This window comes from Orbicella faveolata, unplaced genomic scaffold, assembly GCF_042242905.1.
Source record: "Orbicella faveolata isolate gen_17 unplaced genomic scaffold, um_ofav_v1 contig_48, whole genome shotgun sequence".
Classification (NCBI taxonomy): domain Eukaryota; kingdom Metazoa; phylum Cnidaria; class Anthozoa; order Scleractinia; family Merulinidae; genus Orbicella; species Orbicella faveolata.
In genome coordinates, this window is record NW_028301578.1 from 11697501 (window position 1) to 11722500 (window position 25000).

Consider the following 25000-nt stretch of genomic DNA (forward strand, 5'->3'; position numbering starts at 1 on the left):
GACGCTGGATAATGAGGCCCACACAGAGGTCCGTGATTGCGACACGGCATAGGAGAAGTCTTGATGGCGGATGAAGCGACTGCACCTTTTGAAGAACAACAATGATCAAAACATTCCCCAAAAATGCATTAATAGATAGAAGGCCAGTTATTGCTGAAATAATTATAAAGATTTTAAGGAAAACGACCACTTTTTTAAGTTTTAAAAACAACACTTGGTTGGGGTTACACGAGGATATAACCAAGCTTACTGAAATTCTCAAAAAGAACCTTTTCCCTGCCCATTTAATTGAAAAAGTGGTTAATCGTTACATCACTGGGGCCCATAGCAATCATTATCCCCGGGGCTACCCCCTTACCACCTCGCCCACGTTTTACTTTAAGCTGCCGTACATAGGCCATTTTTCTGTCATCACTCAGAAGAAGATTCGGCACTTAATCAAACGCTATTGTAATGATTTAGACATCAAATTAGTTTTTTCTTCCTTTAAGATAGGTAACCTTTTTGGTGTGAAAGACCCTATCCCCGGCGGGCTTCGTTCACGTGTAGTTTATAAGTTTACATGTGCGGGCTGTAATGCCTGTTATGTCGGCGAAACCTCCCGACATTTTTCCACACGCGTACGTGAGTGCTTAGCCGTTGATAGGGCCTCTCACATCTTCAAACATCTTCAGAATTCTGAACGTTGTCGCTCATTGTGTTCAATAGACTGCTTTCATATTTTAGATCACGCCACTACCAGCTTTCAACTCAAGATAAAGGAGGCTATCCATATTCAAAAAGAACTACCTTGCCTCAATCAGCAATTACACCATGTAAATCTAAAATTATCCTTTTAATTTACACCTTTTCACGTTCTGTTGTTACTATTTGTCTTAATTAGCATTTTTGCCTACTTATTATTCAACTTGCTTTGTAATCATTCATTCTACTGAAGATGACAGAAGTTCTGTCGAAACATGTTTTTTAAACTTAAAAAAGTGGTCGTTTTCCTTAAAATCTTTACATGTCTGCTGCTATCTAGACCTTTTGAAATAATTATCTTTTGATGTGTTCCATAAACACGTGTCCTGCAGCCTACCTGCTGAATTCTCTTATGGTTTCCGTTATAAGTTATGTTCGCGATTTTAGTGTTCTTTTTCCAACTATTGTTAGAAGCCTTAATCTACGTTGTCATCTCTTCGTCTCGTGTGCAGTCCAATACTTAGCAAAGCATGTTCAGCATGATAGAACGCCCTTTTAATGCTTCACCTTGTGGACCATACGCACTGGTTCATATTAATTCGTGAGGAAATAAGCCATTTCCGAGTTGCTTTTTACCTCTGTTTAAAAACAAGTCCTTGTGCGCAACTTTTCACATGTAAATGAGTTTGATTTGTAAGACAATGAACGTGGCGTGCAAGAAATACTCATTTTCATATGAAAGGCTGAGCACCAAGACTCGTTTTGAAACAGAGGTAACAGTAACTCTGAAATGGCTTATTGCGTTTACTGTACCTATAAAGATGAAACCTAATGTTCCCACCTTGGGTGCCACGCGCAGAGATTGACTGCCACCGCAGACACACCCATGAACAGATTTCAGTTGATTAGCCTTGTCACCATGATATCAGCATCCATTGTTCATGAAAGATATCGAACAATACTCAGTTTTACGTTGTTAGTTTTGCTGTAGAAGGTGGGTCTAACTTTTAGGTCTGTGGATAAAACCTATTGAAAATGAAACCTATTGAGCAGTACTGTCATGTAGTACTGTTTGTTATGCTGTATAAGGTGGTTCTAACGTTTTGGTCTGTAAATGAAACCCTAGTATGTGACCATTCAAATGAAAACTACTGAGCAGTACTTTCATGGGGTAATGGTTATTATGCTGCACAAGGTGGTTCTAAATTTCCCTCTATGCATTATACTGAAGAAACAATAGTCAAAGAGAGAACGATGATACAACCAATTGAGCGATGATGGAGGGTGTGAGTGAATTCTTGCTGGTGCCTGGGTGTTTTTCCTCCGCAACTGATAAAATGTGAACAAGAAAACACAAAGTACTGGGCGGCCTAAATTCGTATAATCTTCTTCTGTTTTCATTGTTTAAGACCAGGCTGTTGCCAAAATAATTATCCTTTACGATAATTTTGAGCTCTCAGAACTTTTAAATTTTTTATTACTTAATGGAGATGAGAAAGTGAAAACTAACAAAAAAAACCTATTTACTCAAGAGCTAAAGAGATACTCAAAGTAAATTAATGTCACCTTCAAAAGAGAACCCATTAACACCGCTAAATTGATTGATCTGTCTCAACGAACCTTCCTAACAAAAAAAGTCATCTGCAACGTTGACTGTCAGTTGGTCAAATATACTCCGCTGCGTTCTATTTTGGACTGTGTTCTCGGTGTTTGGAAATGTGGTCAGACACCATTTTCCCAGTTTGATGCATTCTTCTCGATGGAAGCTAAAACCAGGGAGAAAATGGACCAATGAAATCGTAAAAGTCGATTTTAATTAAGATCCGTCGCCGTTATTGTTTTCATGTTTCAACTTGGTGAATTAGTTATAAGTTTGAGAACATTCAGTAGCATCTCAAGCGATGTGATTTTAAGGCGTTCAATACGCTTATTTTCGAAGCCGAAGTATAATTTTCTTTTATTACACATGTAATGTAGTACTCTTAAACAATGCAAGAAAACACGAGATACTAAGCCAACTAAATTCGTATAATTTGCTTCCGTTTTAATTGTTTTGACTAAGTTGTTATAAATTTATTTCGATCAGCCGTCAGGTTCTGGGGGCTTAAGGACGTTCGCGCGAAAATTTTCCAGTCGATAGATTTTTTTTAAATTTTTACTCTAGTCAGATAATGAGTTACTTGTGTCAGATATGCAAAAAAAAAATTGGGCGTCACCAACTTCGTTTCAGAGATAAAGCGCGTGGAAAACTAAACTACCCTGATTTTGAAAAATTAGCGCACGTAATTCAGCATGGTCTACAGGGGTTTACAGCTAAAAATATCGAAGGTGGGTCAACAGAGGCAAACGATCTTAGTCATATTTTGTAGAAGTGGGTCTGTTGCGTAAATAATTTCAAATGTTACCAACGTTTTCACAAAACGTAACCCTTCAAGAGGCAATATATTTGAAACCGTCGCACAGATAAACGAAGAGCTAAAAAGAACGGAATTCGATGGTGCATTTCGCAAAAAATTCAAACTTTTAGCCGATAGATTTTCATTTTTTCGCGAAACGTAGAAAATCGGTAGAGAAAATGATTCATCAAAAGAAAAATAGGGGTCACCGAACGTTCAAGATCGTTAAATCCAGGCAAAGCTATAGCAGTGGCCATCTGCCCTATCGTTGTTCATTTTAATACTTAGCGCGCGCTCTCATGCATGACGTGGCGTGTGAATTTGCGTGCGCAGTAAGGATGCGCGGAAACAATTAGCGCGAACGTCCTTAAGGGTGAGTTTCACTGTTCGGCGTATGCCCAAGCCTTCGAGTGTAAATAAAGTAACTTTTTCGCTTTCTTGGTAATTAAGCAATCTCAGACTAGTTTGGGCTAGCAGGATGATTGATGCCAACATTTCGTCGATGGTACCGATGGATTTAAATAGTAAGTGTCTAATTTAGTATTGAACGTCAAATTTTTATTCGGGATGAATGATTCATTCTAGTCACACGTACGATTTATCTACTCGCATCCTTATGGTTTATCAATAATAAAAAATTAAATGGTGCGCGTTTGGGAGTAGAGACATACAAAAGGAATATTAATGAGAAAAACCCCTTCTTCAGCAGCCTTTTTGCGGATGACTGCGAAACTTTCAGAGAAAAATTTCTCTCAAATATTATCAGTTCGTTTTGGATAGCTTCTTACACAAAGCAAATGGAATAATGTTACAGCTTGCACATGCGTTAAGCCATGAAACCATCCCTTAAATGATTCATCATGAGATGGAGGTGTGAAGATCACAGCTGTGTATAAGAACTATATCGAGATACTTAAACTAATCGGCAAGTTGATTAACTAGACTGGCTAAACAGAAATCTGTTCATCAATTTTTCTGTCTCAAATCTTTCCTGGCATTAGCGTCAAATACAAAATTGCTATGAGACAATTAAACTAGTCGGGAAAATGGGATAATGTTGCAGCTTACACATGCATCGAGCCACGAAACCATCCCTTTAATGAATCATCATGAGATGGAGGTGTTAAAATCACAGCTGTATATAAGAACTATATCGAGATACTTAAACTAATCGGCAGGTTGATTAACTAGACCGGCTAAACAGAAATCTGTTCGTCACTTTTTCTGTCTCAAATCTTTCCTGGCATTAGCATCAATTACAAAATTGCTATGAGGCAATTAAACTAGTCGGCATATGGGATAATGTTGCAGCTTACATATGCATTGAGCGATGAAACTGTCCATTAAATGGATCATCGTTAAATGGAGGTGAGAAAATCGCAGCTGGCTATCAGAACTATCAGATACTTAAACTAGCCGGGAAATTGATTAAGTGAAGAGAAAGCTTCATGATTTCCAATTAACATTAAAGTTTAATGTTAATTTGAAATCATGAAGCTTTCTCTTCACTTATGATCGACGACGTAACATAGCTATATGCGTTGTTTTTGAACATAATGTAATTTGATTTCAAGGCGTTAATGGCACTTATTTCGTTGCTGCAATTTAGTTTTCCATGACTAAGTAGTTATTAACTGAGAGTGAAGTCTTTAAAATGCTAAATTTGGATTTATCATAGAAATGACTAAATGGCGGTGAATCGTCATGTTAGAAGCCAAACGTATGAATTTGCTATTAAAGATACCGTCAGTGAAGTTCAGTAGCAAGGTTCCGTCATTTGTTATTCATTCTGATAACAAGGATGAGAAAGTAACTGCTGTTGAAGTTTATGAAAGAGGTTTTAGGCAAATCAACACAGAACTGACTCATAGTGAATCAACCCACAGCCGAAACCAGCGTCCGAATTTCAGAGGTGAGAAACAGTCTTCTTCCTAATTTCTAATCAAAGAGCCAAACTTTCCTGAAGAAGAGAACAAGGTAGTTCAACTGCTAAGAACAAAAAAATGAATTTAATTCAGGAGGCAGTAAAAATAACAAGAAGGGGACAGGGGTTTCATTGCCTATACAGTCGCATTCAGAAGGCTCGTTGAATCGAACATTGAAGTTAAAATGTTTCACATTTCTTGGTTTAAACCGTTTCAAGAGACGATTAGGAAGGTGGGGGGGGGGGGAAGGGGGTGGGGGATGCTGCTTGCCTGTACAGTTGCGTTAAAAAGGTCTCTGTTGAGGATGTTTTTCTATTTGCATAACGTTGGCATAATTCGCCAGATCGAAATTTTAAACCTGCAAACGTGCACCAAAAGGTGATTTCTGTGCTCAATTTTCCATAGAAATATCCTCATTTAAAAGTTCCATAATCTACAGCCACACACGAAAGCCAAAAAACATGGAATAGTTCAATTTTGATAAACTGTCTTTTTGTCCCTTATCATTATAACTTTTAGATCGACTCGGCTTCTGTCCTTACGTACGTCGTCATGGTTACAAGAGAATGACTAATCAAGGCAACGCTACCACTCCATGCGGCTTGCCAGACTTTATCGCCTTTCCTGCCAGCGACAGTACGTCCTTCACGAACGATGTTCTTGCAACTGGTATTAACGCACCTCTTAGTGTTTTCGCATTCCTGAGCAACCTCTTGGTCATCATTACAGTGGCCAAAACACCGAGCCTTCAAAGGCCCGCCAACGTCTTGCTTTGTAGCCTAGCCGCCACTGATTGCTTGACTGGTGTTACGACGCAGCCACTGTTTTCCGTTTGGCGCTTGATGCTCTATCGCGCCCGCCATTCATGTTACCTTCAAACTGAGCTGTTCCAATTACGATACGTGCTCACCACATTGACTCTTGGCTGGTCGCTCGCCATTTTGACGGTTATCAGCTTTGATAGAGCGCGTGCATTGTCCAATCCGTTGGCTTATCGCACTGAAGTCACTAACAAAGGTATGTTGGTTACTAGCATGTCTAAAAATGAACCCCCAAAAATCTATGTTGTTGATCGTAATTATCACGACAGTTTTAATGATAATAATCAAAAAATATATCAATAGTAGTAATCAAAGATTATGAAAGCTATCGACGCCGTCACTTTAATATGTATGCCTTGAGAGCTAATATCCACAAAAATCAAAAAAGAGTTCGGTAAGGCTTGAAAAAGAGAATTTGCTCTACTGTTGCATATAAGTAGGTATTAGTAAAAGTAAAAACGCTACGTAGTCTTTTTCCTCAAACATCTTGGTATTTTTCCGAAAAAAACGACATTATCAATCTCGCGTTCAGACATTAATCTAACAAGTTCTTACTGGGCTGAAAATCGACCATTTTCATTCGATTTGAATGTGGCAACTATTGAGCACAGAAAAGTTGTAATAGAACCAACTTAACGCAGAACTATTCCTTGTTCAAAAAAGCACAATTTCAAGAATATTAGATTAATCTAATTATTTGGCGTTAAAAAAAAACCAAAGGGTTCTCCAACGATGAGTTACTGAGTCAGTCGGTGAAAAGAATTGTTATTTTGACCACGCGCCATGTCTCGAAATTCCAAAAGATTTTAGATTCTTACTATAATAGGACAGGTCTTTCAATATATGTAAAGTTTAGTTTGGGCAAATGATTAGGCACTAGTCCAAAATTATTCAAAATCGTTCACAGAAGACACAAAATCCCGCCATCAGCTACTGAGTGCGTGACCAAAAGTATTTGCAATGTATCGGCATATTTCTTCAGTTCGAAACGTCAGCATTACCGAACTATAAATAACGTGCACATAATAACCTACTTCGGTTTGAAATATCCTGAATCTTGCAAACTGATTGTTTTCCTGTATTTTCTTTTCCTGCGGCGTTTTCGTCAACGTTCATATCCGACTTTCTAGAGCAATAATTACTGCCGAGTCCCCTACCGTATAAGCAATATTGTATGTATCACCGACTGACTATCTCAACGTTGGAGTTCACTCTGGCTTCATTTACCGCCAAATTTAACAAATGGTAAACGCCATAGCGTGTACTATTGAGTTATGGATGCACGCGGGAGGTTGCTAAGCACGAAAGAAGCGTAAGAGTCGCACGAGGCTATCGCCTCGTGCGACTCTAGCTTCTTGAGTGCTTAGCAAACCTCCCAAGTGCATCCATAACTCAATAGTGCACGCTAGGGCGTTTACCATTTGTTTTATAACATAACATTGAGACATTGGAACAACAGAAGTCCTTTTATTGAGCTACATCACAAAAAAATGTTCGTGTAGTCTTACATGACAAGAGAAAACAAGCGCGCGAAAATTCATTCATGACAACCGACTGCACACCAGTAACTCGATAAAGTTCCATCTTCACACAACTGTGAAGACAGTTTCGCATTTCTGGGAGAAGGACGTCGGCCATTACTTTGGAAACAATGTCTGTCAAAAGATTTGCTTTGTAAACATTGGCACATACATCAGCAGCGTACACCCATGGGCAAATAGTAGACGCTAAATTAACCAATAAGAGCACGCGCTTTGTTTTAGTTATGTTATAAAATTAAATTAACCCAATATTCTTGAAATTGTGCTTTCTTGGACAAGGAATAGTTCTGAAATAGGCTGGTTGTATTACAATTTTTCTGCGCTCAATAGTTACGAAATGCGAATCCAATGAAAATGGTCCATTTTCAGTTTTGCTCGATCGCTCGACTCGCTCGATCCTGAATAAGCTATTTTACAGTTGCCTGCTCAGTGACCTGGCCTTTGAATGGCAGCGAGGCTGGAGTTGACCTTGCTTTGATACAGAACCCTCTGCTGTTGTCATGTAGATACACCTAGTTAGCATTAGAACAACTTGATTTACACAACAAAAGCAGTGAGGTCTCTATCAAAACAAGGTCACCTCCAGCCTCGTTGCGATTCAAAGGCCAGGTCACTGAGCAGACAACTGTAAAAAGGCCTATTCAACTCTTGAAATTGAAGAAACAGCCGCTCGAGGGAACGACTGTATCGTGCACAAATATAAGCTTAAATTTCTGCATTTGCCTTTAAGCCTCAGTCTTCTATCTTACCAAATAACGAAAGTGACAGAGATCACTTTTAAAAGCCATTCCTGCGTTCAAGTTCAGCTTTAGACGCGCAACTCGATCATCAATTTAGAACGAAGTGGAAAGGAAAACGAAACCCACAAACCTGCTATTGAATAAGAGCATCTCAAGCAGCTCAAAGTCAGGGGTGTTTGTTCGCTTTCTTCTCCACTCTCGCTTTTAAGAAATGTCTGGTTTCATATTGTTCTTTCCTTTTGTCGAAGAGGCCGTGAAGCACAGAGAGTTCAGCCACCAGAAGCTTCAACCATGTGTAGTTGGTTTTCAATTCTTTGGAAAACTGATCCAAATTTATAAGCTTAACTAGCTTTTGAGAAACGCTTTTACCGAATGCAATTTTCGTTTGTTGCGAGCTTGATATTTAGGTTAACCGAGCAGTTTGAAGTTGTTTGTTTGCCCGAGATCGAGAAAATGTAAGCTATAAACTCGCAGTGATCCATGAAAAATTTTGATGTGACGTTTTGTCAGATTTTTGAATGAACATTTTCGCGCGGTTTATGGCGCTTTTGACTTCATTTTAGCCGGACGAGATTCAATACATACCATCTCAAAAGTCTCAATGTTATAAAAAGCGCAAGAGTCGCACGCGGTGATAGCCGAGTGCGACTCTAGCTTCTTGAGTGCTTAGCAAACTTCTTAGGCGCATTCATAACTCGATAGTTGCACGCTCCACGCTTACCATTCCTTAATTGAATTTCGCAAGTATCGAGATCTGCTCAGTACGCCTATTGGTCTCAGTTGCGTAAGCTTAATATGTAAAGCGAGCATTGAATTTCAAATGAAAATTCGAAAAAATAGCCGCTGTCGTTCACGCTCTCCAAAATACCCAGAACTTGGTTATTTCACGTTGTTGTTTTGCAGAGGACGGCTAAGAAATGTACAGAGATCTATAACGCACGCACACCGCCGTTTTTTGTTAGTTAAACCCTTTTTTTTGGTGGCGTTCTCGTTGCCGTTGCCGTCGTGGTTTGCTTACGATCCCTAACAACGTGACATGACCAAAACACTCGAGACAGTGTTTCATCGGCTATTCAAACACCTCGAATTACGTCAAAAATACTCCGCTGCGCGTCGTATTTTTAATTCTCTTCTCGGTGTTTTGATATCCCGATGAAACACTGTCACTCGTGTTTGATATATTACATGCAATCGTACCGGTATGGGACTCAAGGGAGGGTGTGGGTCTTGGACATAATTGTCTTAAAATACGATAGGCATTATATTTAAAGGTGTTATATATCGCATCCCGCATAGAAATCTAAATATTCGCAGGCATTGTTATCGTCACGGTGTCTGTAAAAATCATAAAAGCCGAGGGAAAAATACATTTTTTGATAATAGTAGTCATGGGTTGGCATTCGATTCAGTTCTGGATTTTTTTCTTGCAATTGATATTTTTTAGCATGCACAATAAATAATACTCGATTCACAGGATTCTTTTCTTCAAGAGGTTATGTTTTTGGAGCCTTTCAAGTAGAAAAGGTGTTTGTTTTGATAAAATTGCACATACCGCATTTATTTTCCCTTGTTCGTCGACTTCGCCATGCATGAGGATGATATAGAAGATGGAGAAGGAGAACAAATTTTCCTTAATTTTCTCGACAGATGCAAAGAAGGCCGCAATCATCGCCACAACAGCTTGGCTTCTGGTGACAATTGTAATCCACACTGTCTTTTTTGGAAAAGTTCGGTTCGGCCTACAAGTGATTTCCCTTATTTTGTTCATCCTACTTCCGGCTATCAATCACGTCAGAATGCTCCTCGCTATTCGTCGCCATAACAGTCAAATGGTGGGCCAAGTTGGCGCGCAGCAGCTGTCAGTGATATTTAGGCGGGAAAAGAAGATAGCCGCTGACATGGTCATCGTTGTATTGGTCCTCCTCGCTTGTCTTGGACCAATTTTGGGGGTCAATGTGGCCTATAATTTGCACTACCATGAAATTCACCGCCGTCTCTACCCCTGGGCATTTATGATGATGTATCTCAATTCATCGATAAATCCTTTTCTCTACTTGACACGTAACGGAGACCTCAGAAGCGCATTACGATCGGTTGTGCGTTCATGCTGTTCATGCTTTTAAAGGAGCTACTACGCAGAAGCCAAGAAGCATATTTTACTTTTATTATTGTTAGAATCATTATCATTTTCATCATCATCAATATCTTTGGCTTTATCGTTATCGTTATCGTTTTCATTATTATTTTTTTTTTTTTTAATTTATTGCCACACACTTGTAATATTTACAATACATTTACCTACATTAATTACAATTCTAAAACAACTAATTACTTCACTTACAGTACTCCATTTACTTATACTTTATTACAATACTTGTCTAATGCCTATCTACATATTACCCAAAAGTTACATTACGGTCAATACAGTTCTAAAACCATAGTACAAGCACACTTATAAACAAATTGCAAATTAAGGTACAGAGCCCATGCACAAATCCCACTTCTTATTACATTTGTCCATGTTATTGGTATTGACACATAGAAACTTTTGTTTCATACTTAACTTTTGCCTTAAGTTTAAAGGCGTTTATAATAGGAGTCAGATTTCTTCTGCAATCCCATATATATAATTTAGCGACCAGTATCAAATAGTGCAGTAAAGAGTAATAAATAATGCCAATCATGACATCTTGCAGAGTAAGGTGGACGAATTCTCTTGTCATTAGGTCATTATTATTATCATTACCATCATCATTATTATTAATGATTATCATTATCATTATTATTGTCATTATTATTAGCATTGTCATTATCATTATTATTATAATTGTTATTATTATTGTCATTGTCATTATCATTGTCACTATTATAATCTTTATCATTATCATTATTATTACTATTACTTTTATTGCTATTAGTATTAGTGGTAGTAGTAGTAATTTAAACTTCTTTTGAGCGAAAACGTCTGTAATTGTCATCATCATTGTCCCCGTCAACGTCATTGTCATTATTATTGTCATTGTCAGTGTCATTATCATTATCGTTGCCATTGTCATTTTCAATGTCATTGTCATCGTCATCACTATTATACATGCTGGACACATGCAACGGTCAAAGAACAAGAAGATCGTTTGACCATGCCCGTTACTGCTTGTCTTAAGTGCCTTATTTTCCACTGGTACAGAAATGGGTTAAGAGTTGAATTCAAGAAAAGCAGAGTTAATGTCGAATCCCAGGCGAGGTCAAAAGTCGGTGAACGTAATCCAGTGAGAGCAAATATAGATATGATACCATATGGAATATAACAAGCCAGCAATGTCATTTGTAACCACAATGTACTGGACACTGTCTTCCTATATAGCACTATGTTGATTGAAGGTCCTCCTCCGTTTGGTTGTTGGTGAGCTTCTTCTTGTACTTGCGCTTGATGATGTTTAAGTGTAAGATGTATTTTGATGTAACAGAACGTGAAGGTAACTATGCATAATAACATATTTATGTACATGATGCGTATAGCGATATCGTGGTAAAGATACAGTATTATGGCAAAAGCAAAGCTACTAAGCCAAAAACTGACCACCAGGAGCTTTACTCTCCTCAAAGTTACCACCTGCCTGTATCTTAAGTTTAACAACAGTACAAGAAGCCTGTCCACACTTATTGCAGTCAGTGTTAACAAAGATACTCCGCAAGAAATTGCAGCTATTGTATTACTAAGGACTGCAACATAATAACAATGTTTGGAATGCTTTTGGGACAATAAAAAGCTAGCATAGAGAGGCTGGGCAATGAGGCCCACGCAGAGATCGGTGATTGCAAGACATGATAAGAGAAGTCGTGATGGCGGATGAAGAGACTGCACCTTTTGAAGAGCAGCAATGATCAAAACATTCCCCAAAAACGCAGTGATAGATAGAAGACTATTTATTACTGAAAGAACTATCTTTTGTTGTGTTCCATAAAGACCTGTCGTGCAGTTTATCTGCTGAATTCTCGTGTGGTTTCCAAGATCAGTTAAGTTCTCCATTTTCGTGTTCTTTTTCCCGCTGTTGTTAGAAGCATTAATTTAGGTTGTCATCTCTTCGTCTTCTTCCTCTTTCTTCCCGTTCGCCATAAACACTGTAACTCTTGATGTTTTACTATTGAACAAAACATTTAAATAAATGTGTGAGGAATTACAATCGAAGTTCAGATAGTCTCTTTGCAAAACTACCTCACAAAATTACCACACCTGCTATTACGCGTCGATCTTGAATTTTTCCTACTCATCTCAGTATCCTCTACAGACCAAGTCGTAGTTACTAGTGAGATTTATTTCAATCGTGGATGAGAAGGATTGAAAAAAGACTCCATACAGCTGCCAAAAGCATCTGCTGAGTGTAAACAAAAAAAATTCAGGCTGGAGATCAATAAATATTAGCAAGGTGATATCAAAATTAAATTAAAATGAGACATTTTGAGAAAGTGTGTCTCTAAACTGGACAGCATCTAGCATTCTCCAAACAGACCTTTATTCCTGTATGTTGATTTAAGGAACATAAAAGAGTTTAGTATTAATCGATAAAGCGTCCGAGACACCAGTTTTTCATTCCGTGCTAAATTGCAAATAGCTCTTTTCTTGTAATGAATCATTTTCAATAAATCTTCGAAACCAACTATGACAGATTCGAGTCTTCTTCCACTCTGAACTTAGGTTTTAATTAAATTTGAATATTCTTTCCATTTCACAATCCTAGTGATTGACGTTCCAAAAAAAACCTTTTTACTTTGCCATACAGTTTTGATTAATTAGTTTTTGGAAGGTTGGATTCAGCGTCATAATTTAGGCCCCATCAGCACTATCCAGGAGAAATTTGAAAACACAGCTTTATTTCTATGGTTAGGCCTACCGTTCACACTCATCCGTCAAGAAAAAGGAGCCTTTCGAAAACTTTCTTCAAACCGCAGGAATATAAAAATCCCAGTTGCGCTTAGCGTCTTCGTGTGGAGAGAAAACATTTGAAAATGGAGCTTTTCGAAAACGATAGCATCACGGTATTCATCTGTTGTTTGTTATTCATCGGGTTGTTCGAAAGGTGGATAACGCTATCCACCGGATAAATCACTATCAAGCGGATAGCTTGGTTTATTTTGTTAACACTTTATATCCACTGGATAGCGATTTGTCAGGTGGATAGGGTTATCTAGCCTTTGAACAACTTGGGCCTAATTTCCCTGCCAGAGCGGGACTAGTTTCTCGAGCACAAATCGAAAATCACAGGTGATGGTTGCGTTTTTAAATTTCTCCGGCGTATTGCATCCATTTCCAATACACCCAAACTGAGTCGATTCGTCTGAGGTACTTGACGACTCGACTCGATTCGCACGGGGTCGATACGCACCACATGACACTAAGACCCATAAGAAAATGATCACATGTACCTTCCTCGTTGCTAAAACGTGACAACAAATAGCCTGCGTAGCTTGGCGGTTTAATATTTTTTAAGCAGTTTGAGCGCGAGCGCACAAAGCGGCAAAGCCGCGAAAAACGAGTGGTTTCTCAGTTGTCTCCCTCGTAGGTTCCTCGCGGCTTTGGCGCTCCCTATCACGATTCACGATTCGACACGATTCGTCGCGAATCGTGTCGAATCGTCTTCTGCTGAGTCGAATCGTGTAAACGGAAATCGACTCGCGGTAGGCAATAACTCCGGTGTCAAATTGTTGACGATTCGACTCGATTCACACGATTCGTCGCGAATCGTCTCCTGCAAAGTCGAATCGTCTGAACGGAAGTCGACTCGCGGTAGGCAATAACTGGGCTGTCAAACTGTTGACGATTCGACTCGATTCGCACGATTCGTCGCGAATCGTCTCCTGCAAAGTGGAATCACCCGTCACTGTCGCACCATTAAATCCATTAAATACTCAGAGTTTAAAAATATGGAATGAAAAAAAGCATGTAAAAAAGCCTGATCTAAACAGTGGAAATATAAGTAAATGACACAAATTTATTTCGTCCAGTATTTCGTGTCTTCTTCTTTAATTTTAAACAAAGACATGGCAAAAAAAAAAAACAGAGAGGTACTTTTGTCTTGAAGCAACACCTAATCGATCAAGAACTCGGTTGATCGTTTCCTTCCTGACCGTAGATAGCCTCTTCATTATAATGTGGAAAGAGAATAGCAATAGGCCATTTCCGGGTTGATTTTTGCCTCTGTTTCGAAACGAGTCTTCTTGCGAGACCACTCATATGAAAATTTGTTCCGCCTACAGATTCAGTTACATGCAAATCAAACTCAGTTTCATAAGAAAGGTTTTGCACAAAGGTTCGTTTTGAAACAGAGGCGCAAGGAAACTCAGAAAGGCCTACCGTATTCATATCGAATAAGACAGCTAACGTAAAAAATCACATCCGATTGGCAGCGAACGAATGAATTTATTCAAAATCATTTTACTTTTTACTTACGAAATAGCCCTTTTCATGGTTAAGTTTTTTCTCGTATGCATTATAATAAAATTCAATTTCGATGTGTGGTAACTACGGTGGAAACCACAATTGGCGGAAATTGCCTTACATTCACGTTGGACTATAGTATGATAAAATTTTAAAAAAATAACCATGAAAAGTGCTCTTTTGCGCCATTAAAGCGGCCGCCACAATGCTTTTTTTTTTCTTTAAACTGCACTCAGCCCAAATGCATCTTATTTCAGGCCTCACCGCCCGATCAGAGACTCGTAAATTGAAAAAACTCTAAACTCGATAACAATTGACTTCAAATTTCTATGCATGTGAAGGTGCGTGCACAGCAGAATGTGTACGAAAACGAAAACCTATTTTAACGGCATTTTTTTCCGAAGCAAACTCCATCATTTTTCTTTTGTAAGCAATATAAGAGGAGAAATAGATTTTTAAGCTCCTGCCGCAAGATAAAATTTTCCCCATATTTCGGCGTAAGTAAGTTGGTTTTTTTTTCGTAATGAAAGCAAAAGAAGAATTAAGACGATTTACAATTCCTGACCCCCCAATCAAAGTATTGTTAAAAAAAAAAAAAATTAACGTATTCATTTAAGCTTTTCATAACACAGTCTAGCAGACCACATTTCAAATTCAATATCGGTCTTATATTTTAAGCATGTTGAAACTTTAATCGATGACGTTTAAAATAATATGGATAAGTAATGATTCTATTCCTTACTTCTAAACATGTACAAATGTGAAGATTCAGTAGCATTTAAAACATTTTCAACCTAATGTTTTATTGGGTTTCGTAACTGGGTGCAGTCTAGGTATTGGATATTTTGTGTTTAAATGCGTCATAAAAGCATAGCAATTATCATCACTATTACGTCATTATCATGATAATAACTTTACAAGAAAGACAGCTTAGTGCAGTTATAAATTATTTTTAACAATAATATTTCGACAATTCGGTTTTAATCACGTTTACTTAAAAAATTGTGGTCATACAGTGGTCATACATAAATATATTACACTTTGGATGGACCTACAAGAGCAATAAAAAAAACTGATACCACAACTTCTTTTACTCATGTACAGAATATTTGAAATTAAACTCAAATTCCACCCCTAAGCGAAAAGAATTTTAACACAAAAATTTTCTTTTTCGCCTCATCTCAAAGACAAAATCTTCCATCCAAGATATCTATTTGCGTTCAATGCAGCAGCTGCAATTTCTACCTAAGGGTTATTGTTCTTAGTAAATACTTATGTCTGCCTTATTTCTGGGTATTGGCCATAATTTGGTGAAAAACTTTTCGCCTCTAACTCGACAAGAAATTAAACCACTGTTTAACCATATTTTTAACTGCCTGTCTCACTCCGTTAATCTTCCAACAGTAAAGAATTGGGTTCAAAGTTGAATTTAAGCCGCCGAGAGTTGCGGCTAACAAAGAAGCAAGGTTGATCGATGGAGAGTAGCCCTTCTCATACTGTATAGAGCTTATTATGCCATAAGGAAGATAGCAAGCTATCATTGATAACTGTACGTATAATGCTGTTGACACTGTCTTTCTGTATCGCGCTATGTTCAATGGTCGATTCATTCCCTCTTCCGAGTTCGGTTGTTCTTGCCGGACAATGTCCTCTTGCATTGCATTTCGACGGCGGAGTGTTAAAAAGATCTTTGCATAAGAGAAAGCAGAAATTGAGAGGGATGAAAAGATGGCTGCAGAAATTACCGTTGATATTACAAAGTAATTCCAAAACATCCTCACAATGCTTAAAGAAATGTTTAAGAACCAGACGAAAATCAGCATTGCCTGGACTCGCTGCAAAGTTACCTTGTGCCTGTACTGCAATCCCAAAGACAAAGCGAGTAGTCTGTCGATGCTTATTGCAGTTAATGTGACCAAAGAGACTCCTAACAAGATCCCTGCAACGACCTCGTTGATTGCTACCACGGTGTAACAAAGTTGCATTCGTTCATGTACCGTTGATATCAAGTGGATGATGAAGACAGGTTGTGCAATCACTCCAACGCCGAGATCGGTAACTGTAAGACATTGAAACATGAGTTTCGTCGGAGGATGGAGGGAAGATACCTTCGGAAGGGCAGCAAGGATCAGAGCATTGCCCAACGATGCAGCAAGGACGAGAAGAATATTCACAGCTACTAGTGAATAGATGTAATATTTTTCTTGTGGGGAGCTAGTACAAGTTACCGCCTGTACTGTGTCGAAACTGAATCTATCTTCGATACCACTGGCCATTAATCTTGCAAATATTACCTGATTTTAAGGTAGAACTTAGCAGAATCCAAGAATTTTGCTTCACTGTGTAAGTAAAACAACTGTTTCATCAGCTTCGAGATCATTCTCTGTTTTTCGGAAAGAGCAAAGACTTAAGATTATGCATTATGCATTATGCGACAGGGATATATTTTTCCAGCTGCTGAGAAATTGTCACACAAATGATATTGATGTTATATCTGTTTGAAAAAACATTAAAAACTAAGCAGTTTCGTAATAGCCTTTCTTACTCTACCAATAAATCTGAATGAGAGTCTCATGATCGAGTAATTATTAAAATTCTAGTCCATTAACTAATTTAACATGGTTTTCAATTCAAGCTTCGATCGACGCGGACGGCGGAAGTTTTTTGTTCTCGATCTCTCTTGATTGCCGGATCACCATCAGTCATATCCCCCGTCGAATATTTTCGGTTCATTATTACTTCTTTGTTTTCTTTTTCTTTCCCCTAAGAAGAATGCTTTTTAGGTTTTCTTCAATTTGAATTTTCTCGTTTTAGCATCTGAAAACTCACTTGAAGACGTCAAGTAAGGTGCTTTTTTTAATGTGCACAAAGTCCAAAAAATTTCCATAAAAAGGTAAAATCAAGATCTGATTTCGATAAAATTTGTTGTCGACCTAATGCTTGGCTTTGGATTCAATTGAAAATAATATTCCAAACTTCTCCTGAAAAATGTTAATTTAGGAGTCAAAATTAAGTGGTCTAATTTAGTTCCTGATTTGCAAAGGAAGCCAAACAGAGTTTGTCTGAAATGTATTTCATTTCATTTTGGCTTTTAAACGTGCCAAAGTTTACTCTGCCTATATGTCGAAGCCTAATGAATACAGAATAATGTAGGCTAATCTAATGACATTTTAAAGATGATTTCCAGTCCGTACTGCGCACTTTCCAGTTTTAGTTTACGTTTTTGTCTTGCTTCATGTAAGACATAACAAAATGTAACATTTCGCAATTTAACAAATTGAAGTCAGTTTTTCATGCGTCTGTATTGTTATTGATCATGAATTTCGTCATAACATTTTCAAAGTAGCTGTGGATCCACGGGGTGATAACCGAGTGGATCGACAGACTACTTTGGTAATGTTATGACGAAATTCATTATCTGTAACACGACAGACGCATGAAAAACTGACGTCAATTTCTTTTTTACAATCCTTGGCTTGCACTGTCACGCAATAAAAAATAATTCAGTGGATAAAGTTAGGGATTGTGATGTTATAAGACATTGTTAAAGAAGACACTTCTCCAAGTTTAAGTCTGTGCGTTTTCCTAAACCTCAGATATATATATTCGTCGAAATATTTTGCACAAATTTACAGAGCCCAGTATGGAGCCGCCATGTTAATGTACCTCCGTGGAACACCAACATGGCGGCCGAAAAATAGTGTAAACATCTGGAACTTACTTTGTCTATGTACGCGACTGATTATCTGTAATGAACAAACAAGCATTAACATAAGCAGTTTTCCTAATACTTTAACTCCTGTATAGACTAAAAATCATGAGATAAGTATGCATTTCTCGACAAACGCGTTCTTAGCTTCATGTCACGCACCGCCATAACTCTGAAATTCAAAATGCGCAGGTTTCCAGACGATTCAAGCTACTGAGCTGAAAAGTTGTAAACAGATATAAATTTACCCCCTCTTATGCCTGATGAGGATAAAAACTTTGGTGGCTCGTTAGTTTTAGATTTTAGAAAATGATGACGTCACGTGCAAGCCAAGGATAGCAAATTGTCAAATTGTCCGCTCTCGCACTCGCTCTTGCTCGTTGACGCATCGCATAAATTATAAATCCATGTGTCTGTCGGCTTATTGACAATGAAAATTGACCAATGAACGCGAGAGAAATTCTGAAGTTATCTTAGAAAGATTGTTTTACAGTTGTCTGCTCGGGCGGTGACCTAGCCTTTGAATCACACAATCACAATCACAATCCTTTATTTACCCACGCAACATTTAGGAGTAATAAAAACTCGTTAAAACATGTGCGTGTTAAAAAATGGAAACAATAAAATTAAATTTAACTAATACAAGCATTAAAAATATTTTGATAAAAAATACATTTATATCTATTCTCTATTGATCTATTTACAATCACCATACAAGTTAGAAAAGTTAGAATGGGAGTGCGGCTATTCCTTGTTTTGATAAAGACCTCACTGCTTTTGTTTTGTAAATCAAGTTGTTTTAATGGTTACTAGTGACACTTATATGAAAAAAGCAGTGAGGTCTGTATCAAAGCAAGGTCACCTTCAGCCTCGCTGCCATTCGAAGGCCAGGTCACCGAGCTGACAAATGTAAAATGGTCTATTACTTGCATGAAAAAGATTCAAAGTTTCATGCCAACCGCCATTATAGATACAAATCTTCATGCTTCGTTCTTTTGGGTTCACTGGATGAAACAACTTCGTAGTATCAAAGAAACTGTGGGAAAAGAATTTAAAAAGCCTCAAAGATAAGGTAAGGACCGGGTCGTATCGAATAACATCGACTCGCGTTCCATCGAGTGGGGCTCACAGGGATTGGGTTACTGAGATTGCGCAGTGCGGACTGGAAAGCATCTTTAAAATTTAACAGACCTTTCTCTAACGGAAGCCGCGTTGTGCGTGGCTTATCGCATACATGTAAGTCGCGAATCTTCCGTATATTTATCTGTCAGGTATTTCGTTACAAGTTACGAGAGTTCAACAGTACAGAGATTCTCCTTGGCTATCAGCAATTTTCTTCGTGGTGGTGAGTTCCCACCAAAAATAATGGCAAATAATGTAATAATAATAGTAGTAACAATAATAATGATTAAAAATCCTTTATTAAATTGGTTTAAAAATTTCAAAACCTTTGATTGAAACGCGAAAATCAACTTCTTTCAATGTTGTGCCAGCAGATAATGACGTCATAAAATTTCATGTGACGTGCATTATTTCATGATCTCTGAACAGCTGCTATTTGGAATTTCTTCTTTTTTCGGATAAAATTAATTAGAAAACAACAAAACCTAATAGCAATAGCGATACCTAATAGCGATCGGCTAACTTGAAAATGATCTAAAATGTTACAGCTATCGAAATAAATTTTTAAAAGTTTTAAATACAAACGGGAAAATTCAAACTTTGAAAATCGTGCTAATGAAATTTTATGCTCTTGTTGTAAAACCAATCTCTCTAAGCAATAAAATGCCATACCAGATTATTTCCCAACAAATGAATATAATCATTTCTTGTCTAATATACAAAGGATATCGCTACCTTGTACCGGAAAGTTTAGAGCCTTTATTTAGAGCAACTAAACCACTGTATGATTGTGTTCTTCGCTTCCTTTCGTACACCTCTGATCCTCCAGCAGTAGACAATCGGGTTCAGAGATGAGTTTAACATTACGAGAGTAATTGTTAATCTAACAGTAAGATTATACGAAGGCGAATAGCCATTAGCTGTCGTAATAGCAACAACTACAGCATAAGGAAGGTAACAAGCTACTAACAGTAACTGTACACACAATCCCGCGGACACCGTCTTTTTGAATTGTTTTATGTTCAGAGGACTCATTCCTCCTCTGTTTGGTTTGCCTTGCTGAGTAACGTCTCGCAGTTCAGTGCGATGACGACGAAGTGTTACATAGATCTTGAAGTAAGAGAAAGCTGCTATCGCCAGAGAAATGTAAATCAATGCAGAAACTAACCTGGAGATTAACAAGTACTTCCAAAATCGTCGTAAACAGACAATAGAAATGTTTAGGATCCAAATGATGATCATAATCACTCGCGTTCGCCTCAAGGTTATTACTTGCCATACTTGTGTGTATCTCAATCCCAAACGGAGAGCAACAAGCCTATCTACGCTTATTGCAGTTAATGTAAACAACGACACTCCGCAAAAAACTGAACTGGTTAATTCATTGAGGCTTACCATGGTGTAACAAAGTTTTACTTGTTCGTGGGTTATCGACGTTAGCTGAATGACATAAAATGGTTGGGAGAAAAGACCAACACAGAGATCCGCAACTGTTAGGCATCGAAACATGAGTTTTGATGGCGGATGAAGCGAGGAATCCTTTCGAAGGGCAACAAGGATCAGGGCGTTTCCAAGAGACGCAGTGATGGCCAAAATCACGTTTATAGCTGTTAGTGATTGCATATAGTGATTTCCATGTAGGGACGATGTACAAGCTGTTGCTTGTATTGTCTCGTAGAGCCCTTCCTTCATGATTCTTGAAAGCTATAAACCTGAAGGTAACACCTTGTTAACAGGTGATTAGCGAAGTGACAAGCTATTTGTTCCTACCTCAAAAATTGAAGGTAACCCGATGCTAGCGGAAGGTTGGACAACTGACAAGATATTTGCTCCTGCTGCTTCGTCAACGTTTTGCTCTCAAACCGAAAAGAGCAATGTTAAACAAATTATACTCCATATTTTTAAGGTTTCTATTTAACCAGCTGTCTCGATGAGGAACTAGGCATTTAATTAAAAACTACGAGTTTCCTTTTTGTTCCAAACAAATTGTTATTTTTATTCATAGTATTTTAGTTTGTATAGCCTGGTCGTTAAATTATCCTCACATTTAAGAGTGTTGCGAGAAATTTTCTTTCTTGATTGCAAGTGCAAATGAGTTTAATTAAAAACTACGAATTTCATTTAATTAAAAACTAGGCATATAATTAAAAACTACAAATTTCCTTTTTTTCCAAACAAACTTTTATCTTTATTCCACAGTATTGTACAGTATAGTATTTTAGTTTGTATAACCAGGTCGTTCAATTATCATTACATTTAAAAGTGTTGCGAGAAATTTTTTTTCATAATTGCAAATGCAAATGATACTTTGAGAAATTGAAGATTATAATCACGATGGCAAAAAAAGACGAAAAAAAATAAAGATATAAAAAAACTAACACAAACAAAAAAATTAATGGTAGTTGCCAAAAGAACTTAAAGGTCGGCATCCACTAGGGGACATGACGTGGGACTTAAAACGGGGACATGTTGCAGGGACAGTTTTTATCTGTTTTTTTATGAAGAAAGAAATTGAAAAAAGCAAATATTAAATGCTTGCTTTAACGCAAATCCAGAAGTTAGGATTACGCATTTAAACATATGATCTGGTCACCTTAAGGTTAATTTTATTTTCTGCACGTTTCAGATGAAACTCTTTTACCCGTTCTCATGACAAATTGGGTGCAATCTCTAGCAGGCCGTTAAAATCTTGCTCAAGACATTCTAGCCAATTCGTTTTGGAGAACCTTACTGAGGGCGTTTAGTTATTTACAAACACGAATAAAACTGATTAATATTTGTAATATTCTCGATCTACAAAACCACCGAGACATGCTGTCTTTTGAGATACTAATATGCGTGCACAATCCGGTAAATCAAGGTATCAGTTTTAATTTTCAGAAATTTTCCTACGCATCTTGAACATGAATGAACTGTTTTCAAAATCAATCAGCACGATGCGGATTACGTCATACATCTCTAAATGCACTCTTTTTTAATAAGAATATTGTTTTTTTTTCGGCCGAGGCTCAATATGCTTGTTTTTCTAACCATTTTAGGCTGAAAATATTCCTGAAAATATTACTGTAAATATTTTTAGATTATAGCGTATGACATTTCTGTTCTCGAATGTATCTGGTGTCGGGATGATGTTCAAGTAATTTTGGAGCCAGCCTGTAAGCATTTAAGCCTGGTATGACGCGCAATAACTTCTTGTAGACATGTTAGTAGTATCGAACTAGTATCGTACGGGCTAGTACTGTTTTTGTTGCATTTTGGCTAGTTTTGCCGTTTGGAGAAAGGAACAGTTTTATACAATTTATTAAATCCATTTTGAAATCACTGGTTATCCTTGCAATCTGATTGGCTCTCAGCGGCGCGATTAATTTACGAATCGCACCATTTTTTCCTCTAAATCACATCATTTTCTCAGCCAATGAGAATGTGACAGTAAAACAAAACGAACAATCAGATTTCAGAGTTAGTTTAAAGAAACCACTAAAATTTTAGGAAAATGAAAGACAACAAGCCATTGTGTGGTGAATTTTGCAACTGTTATCTCCAAAACTTTGTGTTTTTTAAAAGCTATTGATGAATTTAACTAATTACAGTTTCTGAATGACGATTATGAGCTCCTTCAGGCTGAAGACCTACTTTAAAGGAAGTTTCCAATTTTCAGTGTCCATTTTGACGAATATTTTGGCGATTTTTCTTCAACATTTGCTCAAGATCCGTATAATATTCAGCAATGCATAAACAAACGAAAACCACACAAAAACAAATTCAGAGCCATCTCAAGAAGGTAGATGTTTCCAGGTTTCCGGTAGTTTCAAACGAAGCAATAATACGCCCTGGTCCAGAAAACAGTGAATGAACGAACGTCTTCCGAAGCTGGTGCCACCCCCCATTTTGAAAATATCTTGAAACAAATGGCCCCGCAATAACTTAGCAAGGTCATGAAAGTAAAGTTCTACGCCGAGGTCACCAAAAGAAACGAAGATGATAGAGCTGGAATCCCCGCTTAAAATCATGCAGCGTGCCATTGAACGGTATTTAAAAGTTAACAAATGGTAAACGCCATAGCGTGCACTATTGAGTTATGGATGCACTTGGGAGGTTTGCTAAGCACTCAAGAAGCTAGAGTCGCACGAGGCTATCGCCTCGTGCGACTCTTACGCTTCTTTCGTGCTTAGCAAACCTCCCAAGTATATCCATAACTCAATAGTGCACGCTATGGCGTTTACCATTTGTTTTATAACATAACATTGAGACATTGGAACAACAGAAGTCCTTTTATTGAGCTACATCACAAAGACAAGAGAAAACAAGCACGCGAAAATTCATTCATGACAACCGACTGCACACCAGTAACTCGATAAAGTTTCATCTTCACACAACTGTGAAGACAGTTTCGCATTTCTGGGAGAATGACGCCGGCCATTACTTTGGAAACAATGTCTGTCAAAAGATTTGCTTTGTAAACATTGGCACACACGTCAGCAGCGTACACCCATGGGCAAATAGTAGACGCTAAATTAACCAATCAGAGAGCGCGCTTTGCTTTGGTGATGTTATAAAGAAAAACTATCCACTGGGCATCGTGCTCTCGAGGGAGTTTCACAACTCAAAAGAAATCCATCGCAGAATTACACAGGCTGCACCTTACAGCTACAAAATACGAATAACCTTTATTTAATGTGGTCAAATGCGCTTAACTAAATAGCTACTTTAAGACATGCACACGAAATAAAAATAGCAACAAAAATCTATGTACAATATATTTACAAATAAAGATGAAAATGGTCACATAATTATTTACAATCATGTTATCAAAGCTGTATAGAAAAGAAGCGAATTTACTTAATTAAAATGTGAGATTTAGAAAATCCAACTTTGAAATCAAGTTCTTAAATATTCCGATTTTGTTAGCAGCGCGAATTTGGTCAGGAAGAGCGTTCTAAATCTTAGCAGCAGTCAGCAGTATAACGTCTTGATTTAACTCCATAAGCTGTATATTTTCTTTAGGCAGCACGTTTTGCATACTTAATGGTGTAAAGGCGATTCCGGTTCAAACGATATCTGGAAAAGCGACCAAGCGAAATGAAGAAAAGCATACATTACAAATACATTAAATAAATCAATTTTTACCCATAGTTCTTCACGTTGCTTATTTTTGTCATGCAGACACAGCTTGTTTTCATCTTTTTGAAACAAAATGGTGGGAAGTTCGAGAAGACTTGTGTTTTTCTCGGTTCGAGAGCACGAAATGTACCGGCTTGAAGTCAAAGTCATGTTCTATTGGTGAAGCGCACAAACCACTTCTGTATACGGTGTCAGCCGTATTTAATGGGAAACGATGAGAGTGCAGCGGGTTTGAAGGCAGGCAGTTCGGTAGCGTTCTGCGAGTCATGTTTTTGAGAGAAAATAACAAAATAAATTAATCTTAAAGAAACCGATGACAACAAAGGACTGGACAAGGAACTGCGATGTTCCCTTGGAAATAAACAATAATAGAAGGCAAACCATATTAAAACTTGTCTACATTTGGAGTAGCCTTCTTCTGCTCTCCTTGATCGCAGTTGCACGAATAAACAAGATCTTCATTTCCCCAATTTGTCTTTCCCGCATTTTTTCTGCCATTTTGGTCAGC

General features: G+C 37.7%; 3 protein-coding genes and 1 pseudogene across 3 annotated transcripts; 1 reads left to right on the forward strand and 3 right to left on the reverse strand.

Annotated features, from left to right (window-relative positions):
* LOC149096551 (adenosine receptor A2a-like) overlaps window positions 1-1078 on the forward strand; it is a 3970-nt pseudogene extending 2892 nt beyond the window's left edge.
* A 9170-nt stretch (window positions 1079-10248) lies between these two features.
* On the reverse strand, window positions 10249-12909 carry LOC110042896 (melanocyte-stimulating hormone receptor-like). Its single transcript, XM_020748280.2, has 2 exons — window positions 12339-12909; window positions 10249-12246 (listed from the first exon to the last, which is right to left on the reverse strand). Exon 2 carries the CDS (start codon window positions 12132-12134, stop codon window positions 11193-11195), a length of 942 nt encoding a protein of 313 aa, XP_020603939.2. The 5' UTR covers window positions 12135-12246; window positions 12339-12909; the 3' UTR covers window positions 10249-11192.
* A 1593-nt stretch (window positions 12910-14502) lies between these two features.
* LOC110042775 (adenosine receptor A3-like) lies at window positions 14503-17517 on the reverse strand. The gene has a single exon (XM_089281654.1). The coding sequence runs from the start codon at window positions 16814-16816 to the stop codon at window positions 15869-15871; it is 948 nt and encodes a 315-aa protein (XP_089137780.1). The 5' UTR covers window positions 16817-17517; the 3' UTR covers window positions 14503-15868.
* Window positions 17518-19651: 2134 nt separating this feature from the next.
* Window positions 19652-21295, reverse strand: LOC149096552 (histamine H2 receptor-like). Its single transcript, XM_089281277.1, has one exon. The coding sequence runs from the start codon at window positions 21061-21063 to the stop codon at window positions 20131-20133; it is 933 nt and encodes a 310-aa protein (XP_089137403.1). The 5' UTR covers window positions 21064-21295; the 3' UTR covers window positions 19652-20130.
* Window positions 21296-25000: the final 3705 nt, after the last annotated feature.